This window comes from Acomys minous (genome assembly GCF_964271855.1).
Source record: "Acomys minous genome assembly, chromosome: 10".
NCBI lineage: Eukaryota > Metazoa > Chordata > Mammalia > Rodentia > Muridae > Acomys > Acomys minous.
Genome location: NC_140491.1, coordinates 74,650,915 through 74,675,070, shown reverse-complemented (window position 1 = coordinate 74,675,070; position 24,156 = coordinate 74,650,915). Strand labels below are relative to the sequence as shown.

Below are 24,156 nucleotides of genomic sequence, written 5' to 3'. Positions count from 1 at the left end.
AGATGTGGCTGGAGATAGACCAGCAAAGAGATCAGATCAACACTTTAGGTAAGAAATGTTGACTACATGACCAAGCAGGATTGCAGGAAGAGGTGAACTTGAAGATTGGAGTTGGGGGAGAACAACTGACCAGATTTGCTGTGCAAAAAAATTATGTTAGACAACTATACATTATTAGAGGTGTGGAATTTGTTTAAAGATTACAACCCCTCCCCAAAAAAAGATTACAAACCCTATTTTGCCAGGGACAGACATAATTGTTACATGCAGTTTTGAATAAGTCACAGAGTGATTACAGAGTATAGGGTAAAGGAAGGAAAGCCATGGAGAGGTGATCTAGTCAGATTATAGGAGTTATTTCAGGGGTAAGGTCTTGTATAACCCAGGTTGGCCTCAAACTTAACAATCCTCCTGAGTGCTGAGGTCATAAGTGTACACCCTTATACCCAGCAAGGAAATGAAGCAGCATGGAAGAAATGAAGTTTCAGAGAGAATTTTGGTTAATATCTGTTGAAATCATTTTATGCTTAGCTGATAAGTGGTGGTGCACACCTTTAATCTCAGCACTTGGTAGGCAGAGGCAGGTGGATCTCGGAGTTTGAGGCCAGGTTGGTGGTCTACAGAGTGAGTTCCTGGAAAGCCAGAGCTACACAGAAACCTCTGTCTCAAGAAACAACAACAAAGAAAACAAAAAAGAAATGTAGAATACCTCATATGCCCATATGACCAAGCCTTTCTTCAGGTCCCTTCTCAAAATCCAACCTCAGTGAGGATCAGATGGACAGTAATGAAACAGGCAGTTTACAATAGATACCTTAAGACCAAGAGAATGGAGTACTTTTTAAAACTCTGTATTTTGAAATAGTTATAGATTCATAGGAAGTTAGAGAAAGTACAGACATTACCATGATTGTCCCATGGTAGTATCCTGCATAATTAATACAATGTCAGAACTAGAAAACTGATGACATATGCAATCCATAGACCTTATTTATACCTCAGTTTCATATCTTTTCACCTGTGTGTGCCCACACAAGCAGTGGGGTGTATAAGTGGTTCTTATGCAATTTTCTCAAGTTTAAGTTTATGGAAAAGCCATTGCTAAGATAACAGAACTGTTTCCTCTCATTCATTCTTTTAACCCTTTAGATTCACATTGTTTTTCTTCTCATACTTTCTGAACCTGTTCTCCATCTCTGTGATTTTTGTCATAGTGACAATGTTATATAAATGAAATTATACCATATGTAACCTTTTGAAATTAGCTCCTTTTTTTAAAATTCAGCAGAAGTACCTTGAACTCCATCCAAGTTGTTGCATGTATTAATAGTTTGTTCCTTTATATTGCTAAGTAGTATACCATAGTATAGATATACCATGGTTTGTTTACCCATCATCCATTGGGCATTTGAGTTGTTTCAATTTTTTTACTATTACAAATAAAGCTGCTATGAACACTTGTATAAATGCTTTTGTGTGGATATAGTTTTATTTCTGAAATATTGAGCAAATAAGCTGGTATTCTTTGTCTACCTCTGAAGAGGAAGATTTATGCTTAGGTGAATTCCTTAAAAATTCAGTGTTGTCAGGGCTGGTGAGATGGTTCAATGGGTAGAGCATAGGCTGCTCTTCCAGAGGTCCTGGGTTCAATTTTCAGCTTCCACATAACAGCTCACAACTATCTTAACTCCAGTCCTAGGGGACCTCATGGTCTTCTGGCCTCTACAGGCTCCACAGGCACCAGGCACTCAAGGTGCACAGACATACATGTAGGCAAAACACCTATATACTTAAATAAAATTTTAGAAAATTGAGATTGTAAAAATAGATACATGATAATAAAGAAAAAAAGGCATTTTCCTATATTAGTTTTCTATTGTCAAGTAAATTACACCCCCTCCCCAAAACAGCAGTGTAACACATCAGCACTTACTATCTCACAGATTCTGTAGGTCAGGAAGTTGAATATGACTTAAATGGGTCCTCTGAGACTGTTCAGAACTGCAATCCAGAAGTTAGTTGGCACTGCCATCATCTTACTGCTCCATTGTGAAAGGATAAACTTCAAAATCCATTCCTATGGTGGTTGGCAGGATCTCCTTCCTTATGAACTTTGGGAAGGCCACAGACTTTAGCTGGCTGTTAGTTGGAGTCCAGTCTGTCAGTTCTTTGCCAGATGAAATGCTTCATCTGTGTCAAAGAATGGGCCTCCACATACCAAAGATAGAATTTTAAGGTTGTTTATTCTACACTCCAATTAAGAAAGACACTCAGTCATAACAAATGGAACATCTTACCCAAATGAAAAAGGAATAGGGAAAGAAGGGTGGGGTGGGAGCTGAACAAGTCAGATAGCTAGATTGGGTATTTCAAACAGTTCTCATACTGTTTGCTGTCCTTTAAGTATAGGTAGACTTTTTAAAAAATTCATTTATGTATATAAGTACTCTATTGAATGTATGCCTGCATGACAGAAGAGAGCATCAGAAGAGGGCATCAGTTCACATTACAGATGGTTGTGAGCCACCACATGGCTGCTGGGAATTGAACTCAGGACCTCTGGAAGAGCAGACAGTGCTCTTAACCACTGAGCCATCTCTCCAGCCCCCCTTGGGTAGACTTTTAATATAGTCTTGCATCCCTGAAAACAGGACACTCTGGTGCACAGTGGATTTCTGAGCACATATCATACAGTGTATTTATACATCAGGCAACATAATCTTGATAAGCCCACCATCATGTATGCATGCAGTCCTTCATTGATCAAAATGTCATCAATTGGCACATGACTACATTCATATAATAAAATAATCCAAGAGACAAAAGAGACTTGTAATAAATATATAAAGATATTTTTAAAAACTAAGAAATTTGAAGCTTAAATCTCATTTCACTGGGAAACTTATTCTGATTAAGTAACACCCTCCTCAATGAATTGAAGCTTTTATGCATGTTTTTTTTTACCTGCTTCCTTCAAAAATTTAAATTTACTTAATGATAATTTGTAATCTGCTTGGATTTTCCCTTGCTAATGCAAATTGTTTCATAGTCACAAAACAAGTATGACTTTTATTTTTCTAACGAGAGTACTGTTAATATATTCTACTAATGCACAGAAAAAGATAAAAATATAAGTTACATGGTACTATTTGTTCAGTGGGAACTTTATTGTCCAGTCACTCCAAAATTCTGGTTACACTGGGCATAGTGGTTCACGCTTTTAATGACAGCACTCAGGAGGTAGACCGTCCGGGAGGAGCCCCACGTCCTCTGAGTTTCTGACTACTCCAGCTTCTGCCTGCCTCACAGGCTGGAAGTGTTCGGGCTGACTTGGAGCAGTAGGCCACTCCAACCTGAGGTCCATAGGATGTCACCCCTCCACAGAACTCACATGGCAGGGGTAGTGGTGGGAATGGGGTGGCATGGAGAGATAGCTTGCATTTCTGAGCCTAGCCCAACATCTAGCCTGATCCTGGGACAAATGGGTGGGATTTGGCAACTTAGTCAAGTCTGAGGGTTCATCCAGCCCTCCTGATCCATCACCCCCATTACCAAGTTGGGACAAGGAGGTGAAATTCTGAAGTGTCCGTCCAAGGGGAAGGCAGCAAACAAAGCCGTGCCTGATAGAAGAGGACCTATTTTAGTTTCTCTTTCTTGTTATTTTGAGACAGGGTTTCACTGTGTAGCCTTGGCTGTCCTAGACTCAATTTGTGGACCAGGCTGGCCTTAAACTCAGAGATCTGCCTGGCTGGGATTACACCCAGCTTTGGGGACCTATTTTAAAAATTCTTGTATATCTAAAATATCTGAAAGGAATAAGTTAAAAAAAAAAAAAGGTATATGCAGCTTCTTTTCGGTGGAGTGATGGTAAATCTTTGTTGTCAATTTGACTGAATTTTAAAGCACCCAGAAAACTGAAGCACATCTCTTGATCCATCTGGGAGGGTTTTTCCAGAAAGCGTTAACTGAAAGGGAAGGATGTGCTCTGAACTCGACCACCACCATCCCACATGCTAAGGCCCAGACAGAATAAAATGCAGGCGAGTCAGTGAAGTGCATGCCTTTCTACTTGAACACCAGATGGCCATATTTGTCCTGCCAGAATGGCCTGATCCTTCCAAAACTGTGAACTAAAACATTTCCTCTCCCTAGATTATTTCTATTAGGTATGCTGATCACAGTGGCAAGAACTAATAAAAATGGATAAGGAAGCTGGGTGCAGTGGCGCATGCCTGTGTTTTCCAGCACTCAGGAAGGCAGAGGCAGATGGATCTCTGTGAGTTCAAGGCCAGCCTGGTCTACAAAGTGAGTCCAGGATGGCCAAGGCTACACAGAGCAACTTTGTCTTGAAAAACAAGCAAACAAAAGGATAAGGCTGGAGTGAGGGCTCTAGGAGAAGACCCAGATTTGGTTTCCAGCACTCACATTAGACAGCTCACAACTACTTCCTCTAGCTAGGGGAGATCTGACACCATGTTAGTGCATGTTGTGCACTAGCATGCACACACCCAATTCAGACACATGCATATACAATAAAATTATATTTATTTTCTTAGTTTCTCTTCTTTCTCCTGGGTTTTATCTTGTGTTCATCCTGTATTGATTGCCTTCTTTCATAGAAATTCTCTTAAGCTTTTAAGTTGCCGTTTTTGAATAAATACAACAACAGCCAACCTTTCTGGCTTTGTTACCTAACTTCACAATCCTCTAAAAAATGTTGACCTAAATAGTCTCCACCCATTGAGTGTGGGTTGGACTCATTGGCTCACTCTCTCAACCCCATTGTTGGGGCTTAAATCCAGGGACTCAAGCATCCTAGGCAAATAGTAGTAGATTCCAAGGTTATAAAAGCATAGCTCTCTTCTTAGTTTTTTTTTTTTTTTTTTTTTTAGTTTTGATTTTAATTGTGTGTATAAGTGTATGCCTGAGTGTGGGTTTATGAATGTTGAATGTGGTGCCTATGGGCCCAAAAGAGGGCGTCAGATCCCCTGCAGCTGGAATTACAGGCAGCTGTAACTGACTGACATGACCCTGGGGATAGAATTCGGGTTCTCTGCAAGAACAATATGTGCTCTTACATTCTCTGTGCCACCTGTCAGTGCCTCCATCTTAGTTTTGGGCTCGCTTTTCCTTAAATAGTTAAAAAATGAGAGAGAGAGAGAGAGAGAGAGAGAGAGAGAGAGAGAGAGAGAGAGAGAGAGAATGTGTCCTTTCAAGGGCACAACATATAGAGGCAAGGAAACAGAGAAATCACCAAGAACCTCAATTGACTTGGTGAAAATGAGAGAGAGTGGTGTTTAGCAAACCAGACAATGAGGCTAGAGAAATGGCTCAGTGGTTAAGAGCACTCGCTGCTCTGGAAGAGGATCTGGGTTTGGTTCCCAGTGCCCACATGACAGCTTTCAACTGTATATAATTCCAGTTTCAGGGGATAGGACAGACTTCTGGCCTCCACAAGCATTGAACGCATGCAGTACACTTATATACATGTATGCAAAACATTTAGATAAAAATGAAATGAATCAAACCAGGCAGTGGTGGCGCACGCCTTTAATCCCAGCACTTGGGAGGCAGAGGCAGGTAGATCTCTATGAGTTCCAGGCCAGTCTGGTCTACAAAGCAAGTCCAGGACAGCCGAGGCAGAGAAACCCTGTCTCGGGGGGGGGGGGGGAGTCTTTAAAACAAGAAAACCAGAGAAGTATCTACAGAAGGAAGAGTGATGCGCTGCCAGAGGCTGCCTAGTGAAATCTGTGGTTCTTGGGATGTATATGGCTTTGGTGGAGTAGTGAGAGCAGGCGTTAAGTTGTAACGTGTGCATAACAAACGAGAAATGAAAGAACAGATATCTACAACTTTTGGGGTTTTAGAAGAACAGTCAGAAAGCTAGAGGTGGTCAGAGGAATGAAGAGGGAGGAAGTGGCTTAGACTTAATAAATATTTTGTTTATTTGTGGTGGTTTGAATGTGGATGCCCCTCATAGGCTTATATGTTCGAATGCTTGGTCCCATTTAACAGAACTATTTGGGAAGGAGTAGGAGGTGTGGCCTTGCTGGAGGAGGTGTATAAAAACTCACCCCTGATGCTGTGCGCGCAAGGAGAGCCAGCTGAGGGCACAAGAGCAGGAGACCTGGCCCTGGTACAGGAAGGCTGGCTGGCTGACCAACTCAGCTACCACCCAGTCCTGGATCCGGGGCTCTGAGTTGGCCCACCCCAATACCTATCCATCTGTGAACTGCTGGAGAGCATGAAGGAGCTAGTCCTACAGATCCAAAGCTGCAGGGTTGCCATGACACCGAGCCACAGCAGGATAGCTGAGAGGAGTCCCAGTGAGGATCCAGTATTGAGAGTGTAGCAGAAGCCGGAGGCCTCAAGGACCCAGACCAATGCTCATCGCAGTGAGTATTTGCAAAGTGAAGCTGTTTGGGCAAAAGATGTCCTGTGTATCACGCGGTGGAGAGATGGTTGCTTTAGTTTTCTGTTGCTGTTTTGGGGGAGGGGAGGTTGCAAGAGAGGAAAGTGGATATGGAGGGACTAGGAGAGGAGTGGGATTGGGGTGCATGATATGAACCTCACAAAGAATCAATTAAAAAGTCTTTTTTTTTTTTAAAGGTCAGTGTCTCCCTCTGACTTTGGTTCAGGATGTAAACCCCTCAGCTCCAGCTCCAGTACCATGCCTGCCTGTTTCCCGCCATGATTATCATGAACTAACCCTCTAAACCAGCGGTTCTCAACCGCCCCAATATGTGACCCTTTATTTAATACAGTTCTTCATATTGTGGTGATCCCCGGCCATAACATTATTTCATTGCTACCTCATAGATGTAATTTTGCTATGGTTATGAATCTTAATGTAAGTAGCTGATATGCAACCCCCATATGAATGGGTCGTTTGACCCCTAAAGGGGTTGTGACCCATAGGTTGAGAACCACTGTAACCAAACCCCCAATTAAATGCTTCCTTTTGTAAGAATTTCCTTGGTCATGGGGTCTCGTCAGAAATAGAACAATAACTAAGACAATATTATATAATAAACAATGCCTATTAGATGATTAAAAACTACATATAAATCCTAGCACTCAAGGAGGCAAAGGCTGTGAGTTTGAGGCCAGCCTGATCTACAAAGTGATGTACACATATAAATACATATATGTATACATATATATACATACACACATATGTACATATATATTTTTTGAATGAGAATGCTCATCATAGGCTTATATGTTAGAAACTGTAAAAAAGAGTGTCCCTTCTACTTCTGATTTTCATTTGTTCTGTAAAGGTAATTTTTATTTCTTATATATTTGCCAGTGATGTCTTTATGTGAATGTAATAAAAGTTGTTTGTATGATTTTTTTTATTTAGGAATCAGGTTGGTATATACTGATCTATTTATTTTATTGTATTGAGGTAGGGTCTCTTTATCTTGGGTTTCAGTGACTCTTCTGTTTCAACATCCATTATGGGAATTTCTGCTCACACAAGCCTCCACCCTTCTTATTAATTACTTATTAATAAAGTACTAACTCCATTATTAAATGTGACAATATATACCTGCAGCCCTATCTGTAGGATGAACCTCTGTAACTGGCGTGATTAGGCTAAAGGTTTACATTTTTATAATACTGGTAGATGTTTCTCAATTTTAGACTTTTAATATTCAGATAGGTTTTTAAAAGTGTCATATATATTTAAAGATTCACTTATTTATTTAATGTATATGAATGCTCTGTTTCATGCACTTCAGAAGAGGGAATCAGATCTCATTACAGATGATTGTGAGCCACCATGTGGTTGCTGGGAATTGAACTCAGAGCATCTGGAAGAGCAGTCAGTACACTTAACCACTGAACATCTCTCCAGCCCCAGTGTCTAATATTTTTTAAGAATGAGAAAGTTGGGGCTGGAGACATGGGTCAGCGGTTAAGTGCACTGGCTGCTCTTCCAGAGGACACAAGTTCAATTCCCAGCACCCACATGGCAGCTCACAACTGTAGCACAAGTTCCAGGGGATCTGGTGGCCTCACACACACATGCAGGCAAAACATCAATGCACATAAAAATAAATAACTCTTAAAAGGGTGCAAAAGTATATTGATGTGTTGTAGAAAGGAAGCCTGACCAAGCAGGGGAGAAAGAGAGGGTCAGTGGTATTAGCTCAAGGAAAGGGGAACTTCTGCAGCAGTGATTTATTTAGTGAGTGGCTGTGGAGAATGTTGGGCGCGTTTTGAGTGTTGAATCAAATGCAGGTCTCTTCTGACTGTTTTCATTTTTTCAGGTGAAAAAAAGAGTCAAGGTTATTAGAGTGAGGGGAGAGCAAGAGGCATTACAATTTCAGAAAAAAGATACGAATTGTTGCTCATAAAGTGAGAGAAGAAATTGCCTAAGGAAGTGGAGGATTGTGGGTGGCGCTGGAGTGAACTTTAAAGGACAAGGTACTGCTGTGGATGAAGAAGACTGCCCCATTAGGGAGAATGGAATAAAAGTAAAATTAAAGCCAGGCGTGGTGGCACACACCTTTAAACCCAGCATTTGAGAGGCAAGAGGCAGGCCTACAGAGTTCCGGGACAGCCAAGGCTACACAGAGAAACCCATTCTTGGGGGGCGGGGGAGGGAGCGAAATTAAAACCAAAGTATTCACTCAATATGTGTGTGTGTGTGTGTGTGTGTGTGTGTGTGTGTGTGTGTATGTGTGAATTTTTTTTTTACCGTATTTATTTACATGGCGTGGGGACACTCCTGTGTAGCATTCAGAGTACATCTTTCCAGTGTCACTTCTTGCCTTCCACCACGCGTGTCCCGGGGGATGAACTCGCGTCTGCATGCACCTTTGCTAGCAGAGTCATCTCACAGGCTCTCATGAACTCACTTAAAAAATATTTATAGAGATCCCTTTTGCAGAGACACTCTGAGTGCTGCCTGTGCTACTTAAAGCAGACCACAAACATAAAATGGCTGTGCAACACAGCTGAACAAGGTAAGGTATTTATCCTGCAGGCAAAAATACAACCGCTCCCATAGGAGCTTTTAAAATGAGTTGTGTTAAGGGTGGGGGGGTCGGAGGAGGACGACTGGAGGGTGCTGTCTCTGACAGCCTGAACAAATAGCTTCTAGTGGAAATATAGGCAACTTTGCAGTAACATATAGGTGGTCCTAGACCATAAATCGAGAGCTTCTTTCTTCAAGTTAAGAACCCTATTTCGAACTGTATTTTATATAATTAGAGCACATTTTATATGATTTAATTTGCTCACGGTTTTAAAAGAGCAATTTCAAAGTTGTGTACTGGACACTAAACCTAGGCAATTTGAAATCATCTTAGGTTTAAAAAAACTTTCCAAAAATACAATGGTTTCCTTGACCTCTTTATATAGATTTTCAAAGGTTATCACCAATTACAACTGTAGTACATTCTGTAAACTGTTGATCAACTATTTAACCAGCATTAGTTGATAAGAGTTATTCAGATTCTTTAGTTGTCTATGCCCTTTTCATGTCCAGTAATTCAATTCAGGTTGTCATACAAGTTTTGGTTGTCAAGGGCCGGAATTCGCATTTTTTTCAAGTTTTAATTTCTGTTCTTTAAGTTACTTATTCTTGAAAAAAATTAATGTTTCTGAACTACTTTTTCGTTTTAATGCACATGAAGAACCAAGAAAATGCATCGGTAACTTCTTTCGAAAACTGGAAGGAAATTTAATAAAAATTTCGCATTATTCAAAACTAGAAATACATAGTTCAAATGTCAAAACACCTACTGTCGAGGTGTTTTGCCCTAAGATGGGACCGGTAGCTTCTCCCCAGACGCCGGGATAAGCTTCTTGTGATTGGGCCGCGTGTATCCGCCATGACGCCGGAAGGCCGCCTGATTGGTCCGCATAGTCCGCTCTTCGGCGGCTTGTGTCTGCCGCGCAGGGCGTCCAGGCACTTTGTGTAACCGAGCATTCCTTGTTGCTGACTTGGAGCTGCTAGTTCAAAAGGAAGCGACTGAGCGAGCGAGGTAACTAACTGCACAGACGTCCGCGGGAGGAAGCGGCAGGCGTAGACATGGGTGGGGCAGGGGCTTGTGCGCCTCGGGAGAACTACCTAGCCTCTGGGCCCCTGGATTCCCGCGTCTCCCGTGCTCTCCCAAATCCCTTCCGGTCCCTGTGCGCCCCTCATCAGTACCGCCCTCCTCACTGTGCCCCTCCCCGGCTCCATCCTCAGGGTGCTCCGCCTCCTCAGCCCTGGCTTCCTCGCTGCTGCTGCTCCTCGGCTCCGCCCTCTTTGTGCCCTACTTCCTTTGAAGGAACACACCTTCCTTCCCTGCCTTCCTCTGCCTGGCCTCTTTGGCAAGCCTTTCGCTGGCCCTGCCCATGTCACTGCTCCTTCGCTTCTGTGCCTCACGTTGGCCCCGCCCTCTTAAAGTTTACTACTTACCCGGCCCCCCACCCCTCACCCCAATTAGGTTTACAGGCCCCTTCAGTACACTTCTCCTTTGGCCCTGTCTTCACCCATTGCACATCTCTGATGAATCTCGGACCGCGTTGTGTTTGTTCCTTTGGCACATGCATGACAAGGAGATTTTTAAAATTTATTAATTTATTCATATTACATCTCAATTGTCATCCCACCCCTTGTATCCTCCCATTCCTCCCTCCCTCCCATTTTCCCCTTACTCCCCGCCCCTATGACTGTGACTGAGGGGGATTTCCTCCCCCTGTATATGCTCATAGGGTATCAAGTCTCTTCTTGGTAGCCTGCTATCCTTCCTCTGAGTGCCACCTGGCCTCCCCATCCAGGGGACGTGGTCACATATGGGGCACCAGAGTGCGTGTGAAAGTCAGACCCCACTCTCCACTCAATGGTGGAGAATGTCCTGTGCATCAGCTAGATCTGGGTAGGGGTGACAAGGAGATTTTTAAAGTTTTCTTCCCTTCCCTGTTGCAAGCACCTTCCTCTTGATTGTCGTTTGGCCTGCACAGTATTCTTTCTCGGGGTTCTGCAGTGTGGGAGAGAGGTACACATGTAAATGCTGTGTGTTAAGTTTCACCTCCAGGCAGTGTGGCGTTGGTATGCTTAGAGGAAGGGCGAGGTTTTTTGTTTTTGTTTTCCTAGTCATTCCTGCTGGATCTTCAAACAGACTTCTAAAGAGCTGAACTGTTAACCTTTTCCCAAAGCAGCTGGGCCCTAACATCTGGTTATGATTTGAATTTTGTCATGGAGCTGGTGACACCTGTAATCCTAGCATTCAGGGAGGCAGAAGCAGGCGGATCACTGTGAGTTTGAGGCCAGCCTGGTCTACAAAGTGAGTCCAAGACATCCACGGCTACGCAGAGAAACCCTGTCTCAAAACAAAACAAAATTTTGTTGTGGAGACTTGCTTTAGCTGGTCAGAATTGGGCCAGGCTCTTAGTGAGGCAACAGTATACCCTTGGGGGTCCCTTTTGAAGTTTTCCCTGAGGACCTGTCCCCAGTTTGTCCGCTGGAGGTCTTAAAACTAAAAGTGTGTATGGATAAACCCACCAGCCAGTAGATTCCTCCTGGCCAGTGCACACGAATAGACAGACAGTAAGGAGCCTCTGAGGCCCCTGGAGTCAGACATCTGCGAGTCTGTTAAGAGCATAGAGCTTGGCAAAGCAGCTTCCCTTATCTAGGCCTCGGCTTTGCCTTCTATAGCAAGAGCCTGGGAAACTGTGCCCATAGCTCCATAGTTGAGGTTTGTTGGAAACATTTAAGATTCCCCTAAGTTGTCGGAAGTCAGCCCAAGGGCACCTAATGGTTCGGATTCATGCCTTTCTTGCTCAAGCCAGAAAAAAAAGTCCCTGATAATTGCCTTCTTCCAGACACCATGACAACCCTGGATGACAAGTTGCTGGGGGAGAAACTACAGTACTACTACAGCACCAGCGAGGATGAGGACAGCGACCACGAAGACAAAGACAGAGGCAGGGGAGCCCCAGCCAGGGGTTCCACGCCTGCAGAGGCTGAGCTGGCCAGCGACGGCGTCTCAATCAATACAGGTACTGGAAGGCTCTGAGCTCTGCAGGCTGACTCGAAGTGGCCTCTAAAGTGTGTATCAGTTAGCCTAGCTCTCCTTTCTCCAACTGCGGTCCTACTTTACTGCCAGAGTTAACCCAGTGTAGACATTCGTTGTGCTTCTAGCCTTTTCTCTGAGTAATGCAAATCTGTATGCATATCAGCATATGGCAGGCAATAGGCTGGACTGGGTTTGACAACCCATAAGTCATACATATGAGTATCCTGGTAGGATTTAATTCCTAGAAATGGCATATTTACACTACTAAGTTTTAAAAATTAAAACCTATTATTCTTGTATGAATATGCAATCGTCACATATTCCAAGATACCAGTGTGGAGATGAGAGGACTTTTTGAAGTTGGTTCTCTCACCTTTACAGATAAATTCCAGAAATTTACCTCAGGTCTCCAGGCTGGGACTACAGGTTCCTTACTGGCTGAACCAATCTCAGTGGCTCTTATACAGTTGTGTGTTGTTTTTATTTTTTAACTTTCTACTTCGGGGGATTGAACCGAGAGCTTTGTTTTTGCCACTGAGCCCAGCCCACTTTAACATCTTAATATTGTCACGGATTGCTTTAGTTGAGGCAGCACTTGTAGTCCAGCCAGTACAGATTTTCTTCCTTACAGTTTTTATCCTATTGTGTTAACACTTTAAAAACTTTTGCTATCCTGTTGGTTAAAAAACAGCCTGTTTTGTTTTCTTTTCGAGATAGTGTCACTATGTTGTCCGGGTTGGACCTTGATCAGGCCCAGAACTCCTGATCTCAAGTAACCCTCTCTCCGTGGCTTCTCCACTAGGGGCTCCTGGCATCCTCATGGCATGCACCCCACACTAGGGGCTCCTGGCGTACTCATGGCATGCACCCCATACTAGGGGCTGCTGGCATCCTCATGGCATGCACCCCACACTAGGGGCTCCTGGCGTACTCATGGCATGCACCCCACACTAGGGGCTCCTGGCGTACTCATGGCATGCACCCCACACTAGGGGCTCCTGGCGTACTCATGGCATGCACCCCACACTAGGGGCTCCTGGCATCCTCATGGCATGCACCACCACACTAGGGGCTCCTGGCATCCTCATGGCATGCACCCCACACTAGGGGCTCCTGGCATCCTCATGGCATGCACCCCACACTAGGGGCTCCTGGCATCCTCATGGCATGCACCCCACACTAGGGGCTCCTGGCATCCTCATGGCATGCACCCCACACTAGGGGCTCCTGGGATACTCATGGCATGCACCCCACACTAGGGGTTCCTGGCATCCTCATGGCATGCACCCCACACTAGGGGCTCCTGGCGTACTCATGGCATGCACCCCACACTAGGGGCTCCTGGCATCCTCATGGCATGCACCACCACACTAGGGGCTCCTGGCATCCTCATGGCATGCACCCCACACTAGGGGCTCCTGGCATATATACACACACACATACATACATACATACTGTTTGATCCTGCTCCTTGTTGCCTTTGGTGCTGGGGATCAGATCCAGGCTTTGTGAATGCTTGCTTACTTAGCGTTCTGCAGCCTGAACTGCATCCTCAGCCCATGGTTTTTGGAGGAACAATCTTACTAGAGCTCAGACTGACTCTGAACATGTGATCTGCCTACCTGTGGAATGCTTACATCGCAGGCATGGGCTGCCAAGATTTCTCTCTCTAGAATTCCACTGTCCTTCCTAAGTTTTTCTTTGTTTACCTTTTAGTAGATGAGTCATACTTTGTGCAGTGTTGGCTGTTTAATTCTTGCAAATTATGCGGTGGTAGACCTCATTGCATACGGAACACCCTGCCTTGCGCGAGGGTATGTGGAGGCTCCTGCTCACTGTCATAGATAGAGCGAGCTGATGTAAATTTCTATTTGCGGATATCAGCTGGTCCAAGCCCCCTGTCTGTTCTTGGTCGTGGTTGCCCTGCTCAGGTCCGAAAGGTGTGATCAATGACTGGCGCCGCTTCAAGCAGTTGGAGACAGAGCAGAGGGAGGAGCAGTGCCGGGAGATGGAGCGGCTGATCAGAAAGCTGTCTATGACCTGCAGGTCCCATCTGGACGAAGAGGAGGAGCAACAGAAACAGAAGGACCTCCAGGACAAAATCAGCGGGAAGGTAGCGGCTTCTTCAGGGCTTCCCTGGCCTGGGGACGGGCCTGGTGATTCAGGAAGGGCAGAAGTTGGATTTGGCTTCTGAGAAGCTTTGACATGCAGGGCAAAGTGGGGATCCCTGTCACAACTTGTGGTGCATCTGGGTTTGGTCTCAGCTCAGCTCCACATGGTTATGGCAGAATCTCTTCCTGAGTTGGTGCTTCTATTGGCTAAGTGAGGTCATTACCCTTCTCTTCCCATCTTAGGGAGTGGCCTGTTGAAAGTGTGGAGGATTTATTAGTTTCTTAATCGTCTTCATGATTATTTATTTTGTGGAGGCATACACAGAACAGACATTCTGGGAGATACTTGAGCCCAAGCCCCTGACACCTCCTTACTTTGTCAGCATTAAATGTCTCTCTTTTCTGCCCAAAGAAGACGTGTCTAGGAGTGGCTAAGATTAGTTAGCCGTGTCCTAAGGCTAACGGTACCAGTCACTGGGGCCAGCGCGAAGGCTCAGTGGGCAAAGGTGCTTACTATGCAAGCCTGGCAACCTGAGTTCAATCCCCAGAACCCATGTAAAGGTGGGTGGAGAGAACCAGCTCCACAGAGCTGCCCTCTGACCCCACCAGCACTCTGTAGAACATGCATACACACAGTGGCAGCAAATTGACATCTAGAAACATCAGCCAACATGAGCGTGCAGACAAAGCATTAAGCCAAGCGTTGATAACTTTGACGAGGGCCTAAAACCTAGACAAAGGCTGTAAGAGCTAGAAGGCCCAGTCAGTTTCAGCCAAGAGAGAGTCTCAGGTTAGAGTGATTGGAAGAAGAGTGTAATAAGACAGAGAATTCAGAAAGGTGCTGGTCAGTTACAGCACTGCCCTGACCAGGCTAGTGTGGTCCCTGGTTACCATCTCTAAACTATACAAGATTAGGCAGAGATGTCTTGCTGCACCAGGCAGGAAGGAAGGTATCTGTTAGGGATGCTGGCTGTAGCACAGTGTGCCTGCTACTCACAGCCATTGAGCAGAGAGGCCAGAATGAAGCAACAGTCATGTGACCACAGAGGTCAAATTTGAGAGATTCTGTCCTATTGAGTCACTTATAGTAGATCAGAACTGGCAACTGCCTGGCTGGCAGAAATGAGGCTGGGGGAAAGGTTAATATGACATATATGTATGTCAGTTTATAAAAATGTTTAGAAACATGAGGAAATACTTTAAAATTATTATTAATATTTTTTTTTCTTTTGAGACAGAGTCACACTATGCTGACTTAGAACTAACTATGTAGACCAGGCTGTAGATTATAGAGATTGGCCTGCGTCTGCTTCTTGAGTGCTGGGATTAAGGGTATGAGCCACTGTGACCGGTCATTATAAATTATTGTTAGTATTACCTATAGAGAAAAGTAATTTATGAGATACACACAGCCGCTGCTGCAGAAGCCAAACAACTGTAGTCAGTGACTAGCAAATAAAGAAGCTGGTTGTACATGGCTGTAATTCAACTGTGCGGGAGGCTGACAGGAGGCTTGTTGATTTGAAGCCAGCCTCGTGTATAATAGTAAGTACCAGGCCAGTCTGTTGTACACAGGGAAACCCTGTTTCAAAATGGAAAAAAAAAAAATTGGCACTGGCTAGCTGGTTCAGGGGTTAAGAGCGCAGGTTGTTGCTGCAGAGGACCTGGGTTTGAGTCCCAGCAACCAAAAGTGGTTCACAGCCTTCTGTTTCTCCAGTTCCAGGGATCTTCTGACCTCCAAAGGCGCCTCTCCTCATTTGGTACACATATGCAGACAAAATACACATACAATGAATACATTTTAAAAGAGAAAGGAGAAAAAATAATTTAGCATTTGTGTCATGTGTATGCATATAGTACAAAGCAGCAATGAGGGGTGTTCCTTCGGAAGTTCCTTAGTTGTTCTGTCTTTTCAGAAAAGGGTAAGAGTGAGTGAAGTAATGATTTGTCCAGACTGACAGACAGAATGATCATCAGAGAAGTGACACCGCGTGGTGCTGCTGTTTTGGAGTGAGTGGCAGTGTGGTGTTGTAGTTAAAACCTGAGCTTCTAAAGTCTAGGTTAAGGGACTAGAGGGATGGCTGAGCAGATGGGGCTGGGCTCTGCTCTTACGGAGACCCCAGTGTGGCTCCCAGAGCCCCCATGCTGACTTCCAACCGTGTGTAACTCCAGCTCCCGGAGAGTGACACTGTCTTCTGAACCATGCAGGCACCTGACCTCACATTCACATGCCCCACACAGACACATATGTGCACATAATGTAAAAGGATAAAAACAAATCTTGAAGAAAATCCAGTTTGAAATCTAGTCTTGTACTTTATTTATTTATTTTAAAGATTTATTAATTATGTAGACAGTGCTCTGCCTGCATTACACCTGCAGGCCAGAAGAGGGCATCAGATCACTGATGGTTGTGAGCCACCATGTGGTTGCTGGGACTTGAACTCAGGACTTCCCAAGGAGCAGTCAGTGCTCTTAACCCCTGAGCCATCTCTCCAGCCCTAGTCTTGTACGTTATGCTTGTATAAATTTGTGCAAATAATGTAAAATCTTGGAGCTAATACCTGCATTTACAAAATGGGGTTATTAAAGTTCTTGCAGTAAGATTAACTCAAGAATTCAGTGACAGGTGAATTCAATCATGATGGCAAGGGCATGTAGTCCTAATTACCACATGGTAGTGTATGCAGAGTATAGGCAACTAGCTTCTGCAAGTTGTCCTCTAAATCGCACAGGAGCACCATGGGCATGCCCCCTGCCCCTGGCCCCCCAAAAGTAAATTTCAGAGAGGTTCTGGAAAGATGACTCAGCTGTTAAATGTACTTGTTTTTGCAGATGACCCTGGCTTGGTTCCTAGCACCCGTGTGGTGGCTCTCAACCTCTGTAATTCCAGATCCCAGGGATCCAGTGGCCTCCACAAGCACCAGCAAGGATGTGGTGCACACACAACATACCTCTATACTTAAACATTTTTAAGGGGTGGGGTGTGGTGGGGTGGGGGACAGATGTGCATAAGACACTAGTATGAGCCTTAAGTATTCTAAGTACAGGGTGCATAGCCACATTGACCAGCTGTGTTCAGTGTCTGTTTTTGTTCTGTAGATGACTCTGAAGGAGTTTGGTACAACGGACAAGAGCTTGGATGACGAAGCGTTTCTGCAGCACTATCGGGAGCAGAGGATGGAAGAGATGCGGCAGCAGTTTCATAAAGGGCCCCAGTTCAAGCAAGTTTTTGAGATCCTCAGTGGAGAAGGGTTTTTAGACATGATCGATAAAGAACAGAAAAGCACCCTTATCATGGTTCATATCTATGAGGATGGTGTCCCTGGGACTGAAGCCATGAACGGCTGCATGATCTGCCTTGCCACAGAGTACCCGGCTGTCAAATTCTGCCGAGTGAGGAGCTCAGTTATTGGGGCCAGCAGCCGCTTTACCCGGAATGCCCTTCCTGCTCTGCTCATCTACAAGGCGGGTGAATTGATTGGCAATTTTGTTCGTGTCACTGACCAGCTGGGGGAAGATTTCTTTGCTGTAGACCTTGAAGCTTTCCTACAGGAATTTGGATTGCTCCCAGAAAAGGAAGTCTTGGTGCTGACATCTGTGCGAAACTCTGCCACCTGTCACAGTGAGGACAGCGATCTGGAAATAGATTGAAGTGATAGTCTAGTTCCATAGCTATCTCATTGTTTGGGCTGGAGGACACATGTCTGTATTTATTTCTGTCCTTCCTGTGTCTTCTGGCTTTTCAGCTGTTCTTTGTAGTCTCATTTAGTATGTGGAAAGTCAAGAAATTCTTAGATTAAATCAGAATGCTGACTCACTTTGTGGCTAGCAGTAAAGTGACTTCAAATTATATAAACAGGAAGCTGGGCTCTTGAGCTGTTTACCTCTCTAGCGTGACATCTCTGATACTTTTTCTAGTCAATATTGACATGGCACCCTTGAAGGCAATGTCTTAAAAATTGTCTTCTGATGACCTCAGAGTTCTACCAGGTCTGAGAGTAGACTTCCCTAGTGAGTGTGTTCTGTGCAACTAAATACTGCATTTCCATAATCACTTGATTGCAAATCATGTTTACTTGCAATCAGACTCATAGCTGTACTTTTAAAAATCTAAATTCTTCACCAGGGTCTGACTGAGGTTGGGAATGTCGCTCAGTGGGGAACACTTACCTAGCATGGACATGGCCCCAATACATCTAATTCCCAGCACTGTCAAAATTAAACCAGACAAAAGCTTCTGGATGCCTGCTGCTGCTGCTGTCAGCGGTGGCCTCTGCTGCGCGGGTCAGTGGTTCCGCCCAGCATAATGAAGTATGAGCAGGGAAGAGTGGTTTTGCTGGCCGCTGTCGTGATGCTGGGAGGCAGGCATCTTTCTGACCGGTGTTGGTGCAGAGCTTGAAAGCCTCAGTGGAAGGACCTTTTTGTACTGCTCATCAGCGTCTGTTCCTCTTATTTAACATGGTAACTTCTTGTTAAACGTAGATATTTTAAAATATTTTTTTGCATATTAGAAAAAATTAGTATTAGAGGAAAATTGGTGAAAATACAGGTGCAAAAATGGTTTAAAAACCATAATTCTACCACCTAAACACTATGTTTTGGCATACTTCATATACAGGTGTTTTTTTTATGTATTCATAGGCTTTTGTTTTTCCAATGACATTGGGATCATTCTGAGCATACTGTCTGATAGTGTGGTCAGCTGGTAACATAAGAATTTCTTCATATTATTCAATACTCTTCTGTAACATTTTAATAACTGTTGGTATTCCATTGATAGATACACTGTAATCTGCTTGGTGGTTGGTTTTTAGAAGGATGGCAAACTTTCTTATTATGAAACCTTTTATTATGAATCATGTTCATCATAGAACATAGAACAATAAAAATTAAGCTAAAAAGATATTTAAAAGCCATACAATTTTTACTACTAATAATTCCTTTTGCCATTTTTACAAATCTCTTTCTAGCTTTATGTATATGTGTGTATTTACAAAATTCATTGTCATTGAAGTTTTTTTTTTTCCTTTTTGATTATTCCTTAAATTGTATGTCATAGTATCAAGGGAAATGAAATGTAAAATGGAAGTAAATATTAGCCTTAGTATTCACACTTGAAATTTTTGTTTGCTCAGAAACAGTAAATGAGTCTTGAAAGTACCTGCTGGATTTAATCAGCAAAACCCGTGTGTCATTTTCTGACTAAGGGGCTCAATGTAGAAGTGAAGAAAATCATTAGGAGATGACTGATGTCAATGTTCTAGGTTATTCCTTTTCTTTTTTTAAATTTTTTTATTTTTAAGCATTATAAATAACATAGTTGCTGAGTTCTGTGTTCTATCTAATGTAATACTACATACTAAAATACTTTGGTGTATTGTAAAAGTTCTGAATAAGTCTGTGGCATTTAAATAAACCATGCCATATTGACCCAGCCCCTGAATACTAGATAATTTAAATTCCCAGTGTTTTGCTAAAGCACTTACCATCTTTGTGATTTCAGCTGTGTTTTGGATCACTATTCGCTCAGGTGTCTAGAAGAGTCACTGAGAAAATTGGCAGGAATATTGAAAAATTTTTTTCACTCATAAAATAATTTTGATCACACACAGAGAAACCCTGTCTCGAAAAACCAAAAAAAAAAAAAAAATTCCATACACATATGTATATAATGCTTTTTGATTATGTTCACCCCTGCTACCCTCTCTTGTCTTCCTCCCCCTCCTGCTGGTCTCCTTCCTCTTCCCAGATAGTTCCTCATTTACTTTGATGTCTTTTTGGGTTTTGATGGTTCACTGAGTTCAGTTTGGGTTGCTCACATGACATGAGTGAGGGGTTAGTGACTGGATCGTGGGCAGCTTACCAGCAGCTGCACTGCCGAAGAAAATGTCTCTTTTCCCTCAGCAACCATTAATTGCCAGTAAATGTCTCTTTTTCCCTCAGCAACCATTAATTGCCAGTAGCTCCTTAGGGAGGGGTGGTTCCCTCAGCGACCCTTAACTCCTTAGGGAGGGGTGGGGCCACATGAGCATTCCATGACCTAATTATTCTACCATAGTTTCACACATATAATATATAAATACGATGTATTCTGACCATATTCTTTTATTATCATCTCTTACTCTCTTCACCCTCTCACTGAACCCCTTTGCAGTGAATCTTTCATGTGTGGTTTGCATGTATGCACACGTGTGTGTACTCCACTGCTTATACTTGCTTACATGAGCACGGAATGGGTCATTTTCTTGAGTAAGGCAGCTTAGCGGCTAAGCTCCCTCACCTAGAAAACATCGTCTATATCTCCAGAGATGGGCAGGACCTCACCAACCCCTCCCTTACCTATGATGGGATGTTATGGGCTGTCTTGTCCAGGTAGTCCACTACAGTGATTTCATGGGTTCAGTAACAGTCCCCAGCTCTCCTTCCCGTCTTCTAGCACCTAATTTTTTTTCTGCAATCTTCCTGAGCCTTGGAGGGGTGAATATGAACAACCTATTTGGGGTAAACATTCAACAGTCACTTTTCTCAACATTTTGACTAGTTGTGAGTCCCCATTAACCATTGTTTAAAGACAGGAGCTTCTCTGATAAAGGATTAAAGTGGCAACCTATGCGTATAAACAGAGGCATTTTGGTACCATGATTATTTAGCAAAGCAAAGTAATGGGGCCCGTGACATCCCAGTCATGGACTTTAGGTTAATTTCCAGTACCCGGCTTAAATTCCTTCTGTGGAGTTGATCCTCAAATTCAATAAGAAAGTGGCTTGATACCATGGTAACAGTCATGCCATTATCCCACCAGTGGGCACATTTTGACTGGCAGGTGGTATTGTAGTTTGCAAGGCTCATGATGTTGAGACCTTTGATGGTTTTTCTCCTCCAACAGCCAGCATTGCACTTTCTGGCACTGTGAAAGCTAACCAGCAGGAAGGAAGCCTCCAGATCAATTCCAGCTTGGCTTCCCTGTGAGTTGCAACCAAAGTATATGGTGTTTTCAGCTTTCTTAACTAATAGAATATTGAAAAGCCCATAATGTGTGGTTTTTGTCCAGCTAATCTCAGTTGCCATAAATCCCTAATGGGACATGTCATGCCAGGAAGACAGTGTCCACACCGTTTCCCCTTCATTTAACTTTCATTTTTCCTGACTCCTTTTCTGTGCTTGTTCCCTGAGCTTTGGAGGAGGTATTGACCCCTAAGCAGTCCCTTTTCCTCAGCACTTTGGCTAGTTATGAGTCTCTGCAGAAATGAATGCCCACTGCAAAAAGAAGATTATCTGGTCAAAGCTGACATCAGCATAAAGTTATGGGTACAAACACCAATATTTGAAAGTGATAAGATAGACATGACATATCCATTATAGTTTGCTTTCTATTGCTGTGGTAAAACCACAATTTGGGGAAAAAACAAGGTTTATTTCAACTTACAGTTTATAATCAGTTACTACGGGAAGTCAGGGCAGGAACTTAAGACAGGAACCTAGAGGCAGGAACTGAAGCAGGAACTCTGCTTACTGGCTTTCTCAGCCTGACTTGCTCAGCCTGATTTCTTATACAACTCAGGACTACCTGACCAGGATTACCACCACCCATGGTAACTGGGCCCACCCACATCAATCATTAATCAAGGAAATGCCACATAGTCTTGTCTTACAGGCCAATTTCATGGGGACATTTTCTCAGTTGAGATGCTGCCTTCCCAAATGACTCTAGCTTGTGTTAAGTTATCAAACACACACACACACACACACACACACACACACACACACACACACACACACACACACAAACTAACTGGCACAAATAACTTCTCTTTTGGGCCTATGATATCCTCAGCCATGGGCTTTTGGGTAGATTCACAGTACTAGACATGAATTCCCTCATATGGAGTGGGCAGCAAATGCGGTCAGTAAGTAGTTGGTTGCCTCCATAACAGTCTTGCTCTCCATGTCAGAGACCATAGCTTAGTAAGACTATTGATAGCTTTCTCTCCCAGAAGAGTACATTCAAGATAGTTTTTTATAAAGCGTCCTATTTTTGTTAGAAAAATACAAACAATGTTGACTTTCAAGAACAGGATTCTAAAATAAAAGGAATAGGCATGTAATGGGGAATGTGCTAGAATCCTGTCTCTTAATTGGGTATAGCAAAAATAGCGTGAGTATTCTACAGGATAAGGACATGAAAGCAATGAGGGAAGGAGGATTCATTTTGGCTCACAGTCATAGGGGATACAGTTATAGTGGGAACGCACGGCACCAGGTGGCCCTATTGGTACGTATATGGCAGCTGATTGGTACATAGCACTAATCAGGGAGCAGAGAGAATTGAAGTAGGTCTAGGACCAGCCACCCTATGGCCTTACGGTGCCACATCTGCCAGGTGAGCCTCAAATAAAAAGTCCCACAGCCTCTCAAAATAATGCTATATGCTGGGAACCAGTGTTGGGACACAAGGCTGTAGAGGATATTGTTACATTCAGACCATAATATTCCAACCTGGCCATGGCGCTCATTTTATTCCCTCATACCCCCTAAAAGCACCCCCCATATATAAACCTCTTTTCTCTATTTAGTAATTATGGTTTTGTTTAGTGTCCATAGAATAAGGGGCACCTGTGTGATCCTGGATTTGGAACTAACCGCCTAAGCCTGGTGGGCTCACCAGATACCATGTCTTTCCTTCTCCCGGACTCTGTGGCCAGCAGACTAGCAGCATGTGGTAGGGCCCCTTTAGTTCTGTAGTGGTTTGAATGAGAAATGACCCTCATAGTCTCAAGCAGTTGACCACGTGGTCCCCAGTTGGTGGAGCTGTTAGGGAGGCATTAGGAGATTTGGGTTTGCTGGAGGAAGCATGTCACTGGGAGTGAGCTTGGGGTTTTTTGCTTTTTTTTTTTTTTTTTTTTTTTTTTTTTTTGAGACAAGGTTGCTCTGTGTAGAAACCCTGGCTCCTCTGTGTAACAGCTCTGGCTCTCCTGGCACTCACTCTGTAGACCAGACTGGCCTCAAACTCAGAAATCCACCCCTCTCCAGTGCTGGGATTAAAGGCTTGTGCCACCACACTCTCTGGGCTTGCCTTTCTACTTTGTGCTTGTTGTTACAGATGTAAGCACCCAGCTTCTTGCTCCTGCTGCCACAATAGAATCCTAACCCTCTGGAGCTGTGAGCCCTAATAAACTCTTTCTTCTATAAACTGCCTGAGTCTTGGTGTTTTATCACAGCAACAAAAACACTGAGGGGAAAAAAAGAGAAGAAATCCATTTCTACTCCATATATACAACTGTGAGGGAGGCCTGAGTTCTGTGGACCTAGGGCCAGTGTGAGCTGCTACTTTGAGTTCCTGGTTTGTCTTGGCCCTGTCATGTTCGAAGATGGTATTTCTCAGCCTCTCTTGCTTTCCTCCAGCTCTTATGTTTCTTTAAGCTCCTCTTCCACAATGTTCCCTGAGCCTTAAGTGGGGGCGGTAGTAAAAATGTCTTATCTACGGTTGAGCCTTCAACCATCCTTTACCCTCAGCACCTTGTGCAAACAGTGACTCGGTCTCAGTTCCACGTCCATTCTAAGCTCTCTTCTGAAGCTCAAGGAGGCACCTAACTTTGATCCTCTACAAAAAAAAAGTTTGTCTATCTTCCCAGCATACAATGGCACAGAGTAACCATGCCTACTCCAAAGAGGAAAATGGGGACGTAGCAAGGAAATACTAGACCAAAAGCAAGACTATACCCAGCATGGGAAAACTAATCCCCACAGTAAATCTGACGTTTATGAGGTGGGGTGGTATTACCAGGCTCCATGAGGCCTGGGTAGTTCCACCCTCCCCTCACAGTTCTAGTGGGGAACACATGGCCTCTCTCTCACTTGGGCATGCTTCATTTGGTACTTGCAACTTCCGTGGTGAGTGTCCCATGTTTCTGGCATCTCCAACATCATGCATGGTCTTCACTTTCATCTCTATGTGCAGCCCCACTCACAAACCACATTCAGGAAATCTGGCACGCTAGTCCTAGTGAGAGAGACTTTGCTTA

The 24,156-nt window shown here is 43.8% G+C and overlaps 1 protein-coding gene across 2 annotated transcripts; it reads left to right on the top strand.

The window, feature by feature from the left end:
• Positions 1-9,814: 9,814 nt before the first annotated feature.
• On the top strand, positions 9,815-19,568 carry PDCL (phosducin like). 2 transcript variants are annotated; one of them, XM_084797669.1, is made up of 5 exons: positions 9,815-10,001; positions 11,164-11,288; positions 11,827-12,003; positions 13,952-14,133; positions 17,234-19,568. In XM_084797669.1, the coding sequence occupies exons 3-5, from the start codon at positions 11,832-11,834 to the stop codon at positions 17,783-17,785; spliced, it is 906 nt and encodes a 301-aa protein (XP_084653795.1). In that variant the 5' UTR covers positions 9,815-10,001; positions 11,164-11,288; positions 11,827-11,831; the 3' UTR covers positions 17,786-19,568. The 2 variants fall into 2 exon arrangements, with proteins under 2 accessions (XP_084653795.1, XP_084653794.1); XM_084797668.1 differs by lacking the exon at positions 11,164-11,288 and having other exon boundaries at positions 9,816-10,001.
• Positions 19,569-24,156: the final 4,588 nt, after the last annotated feature.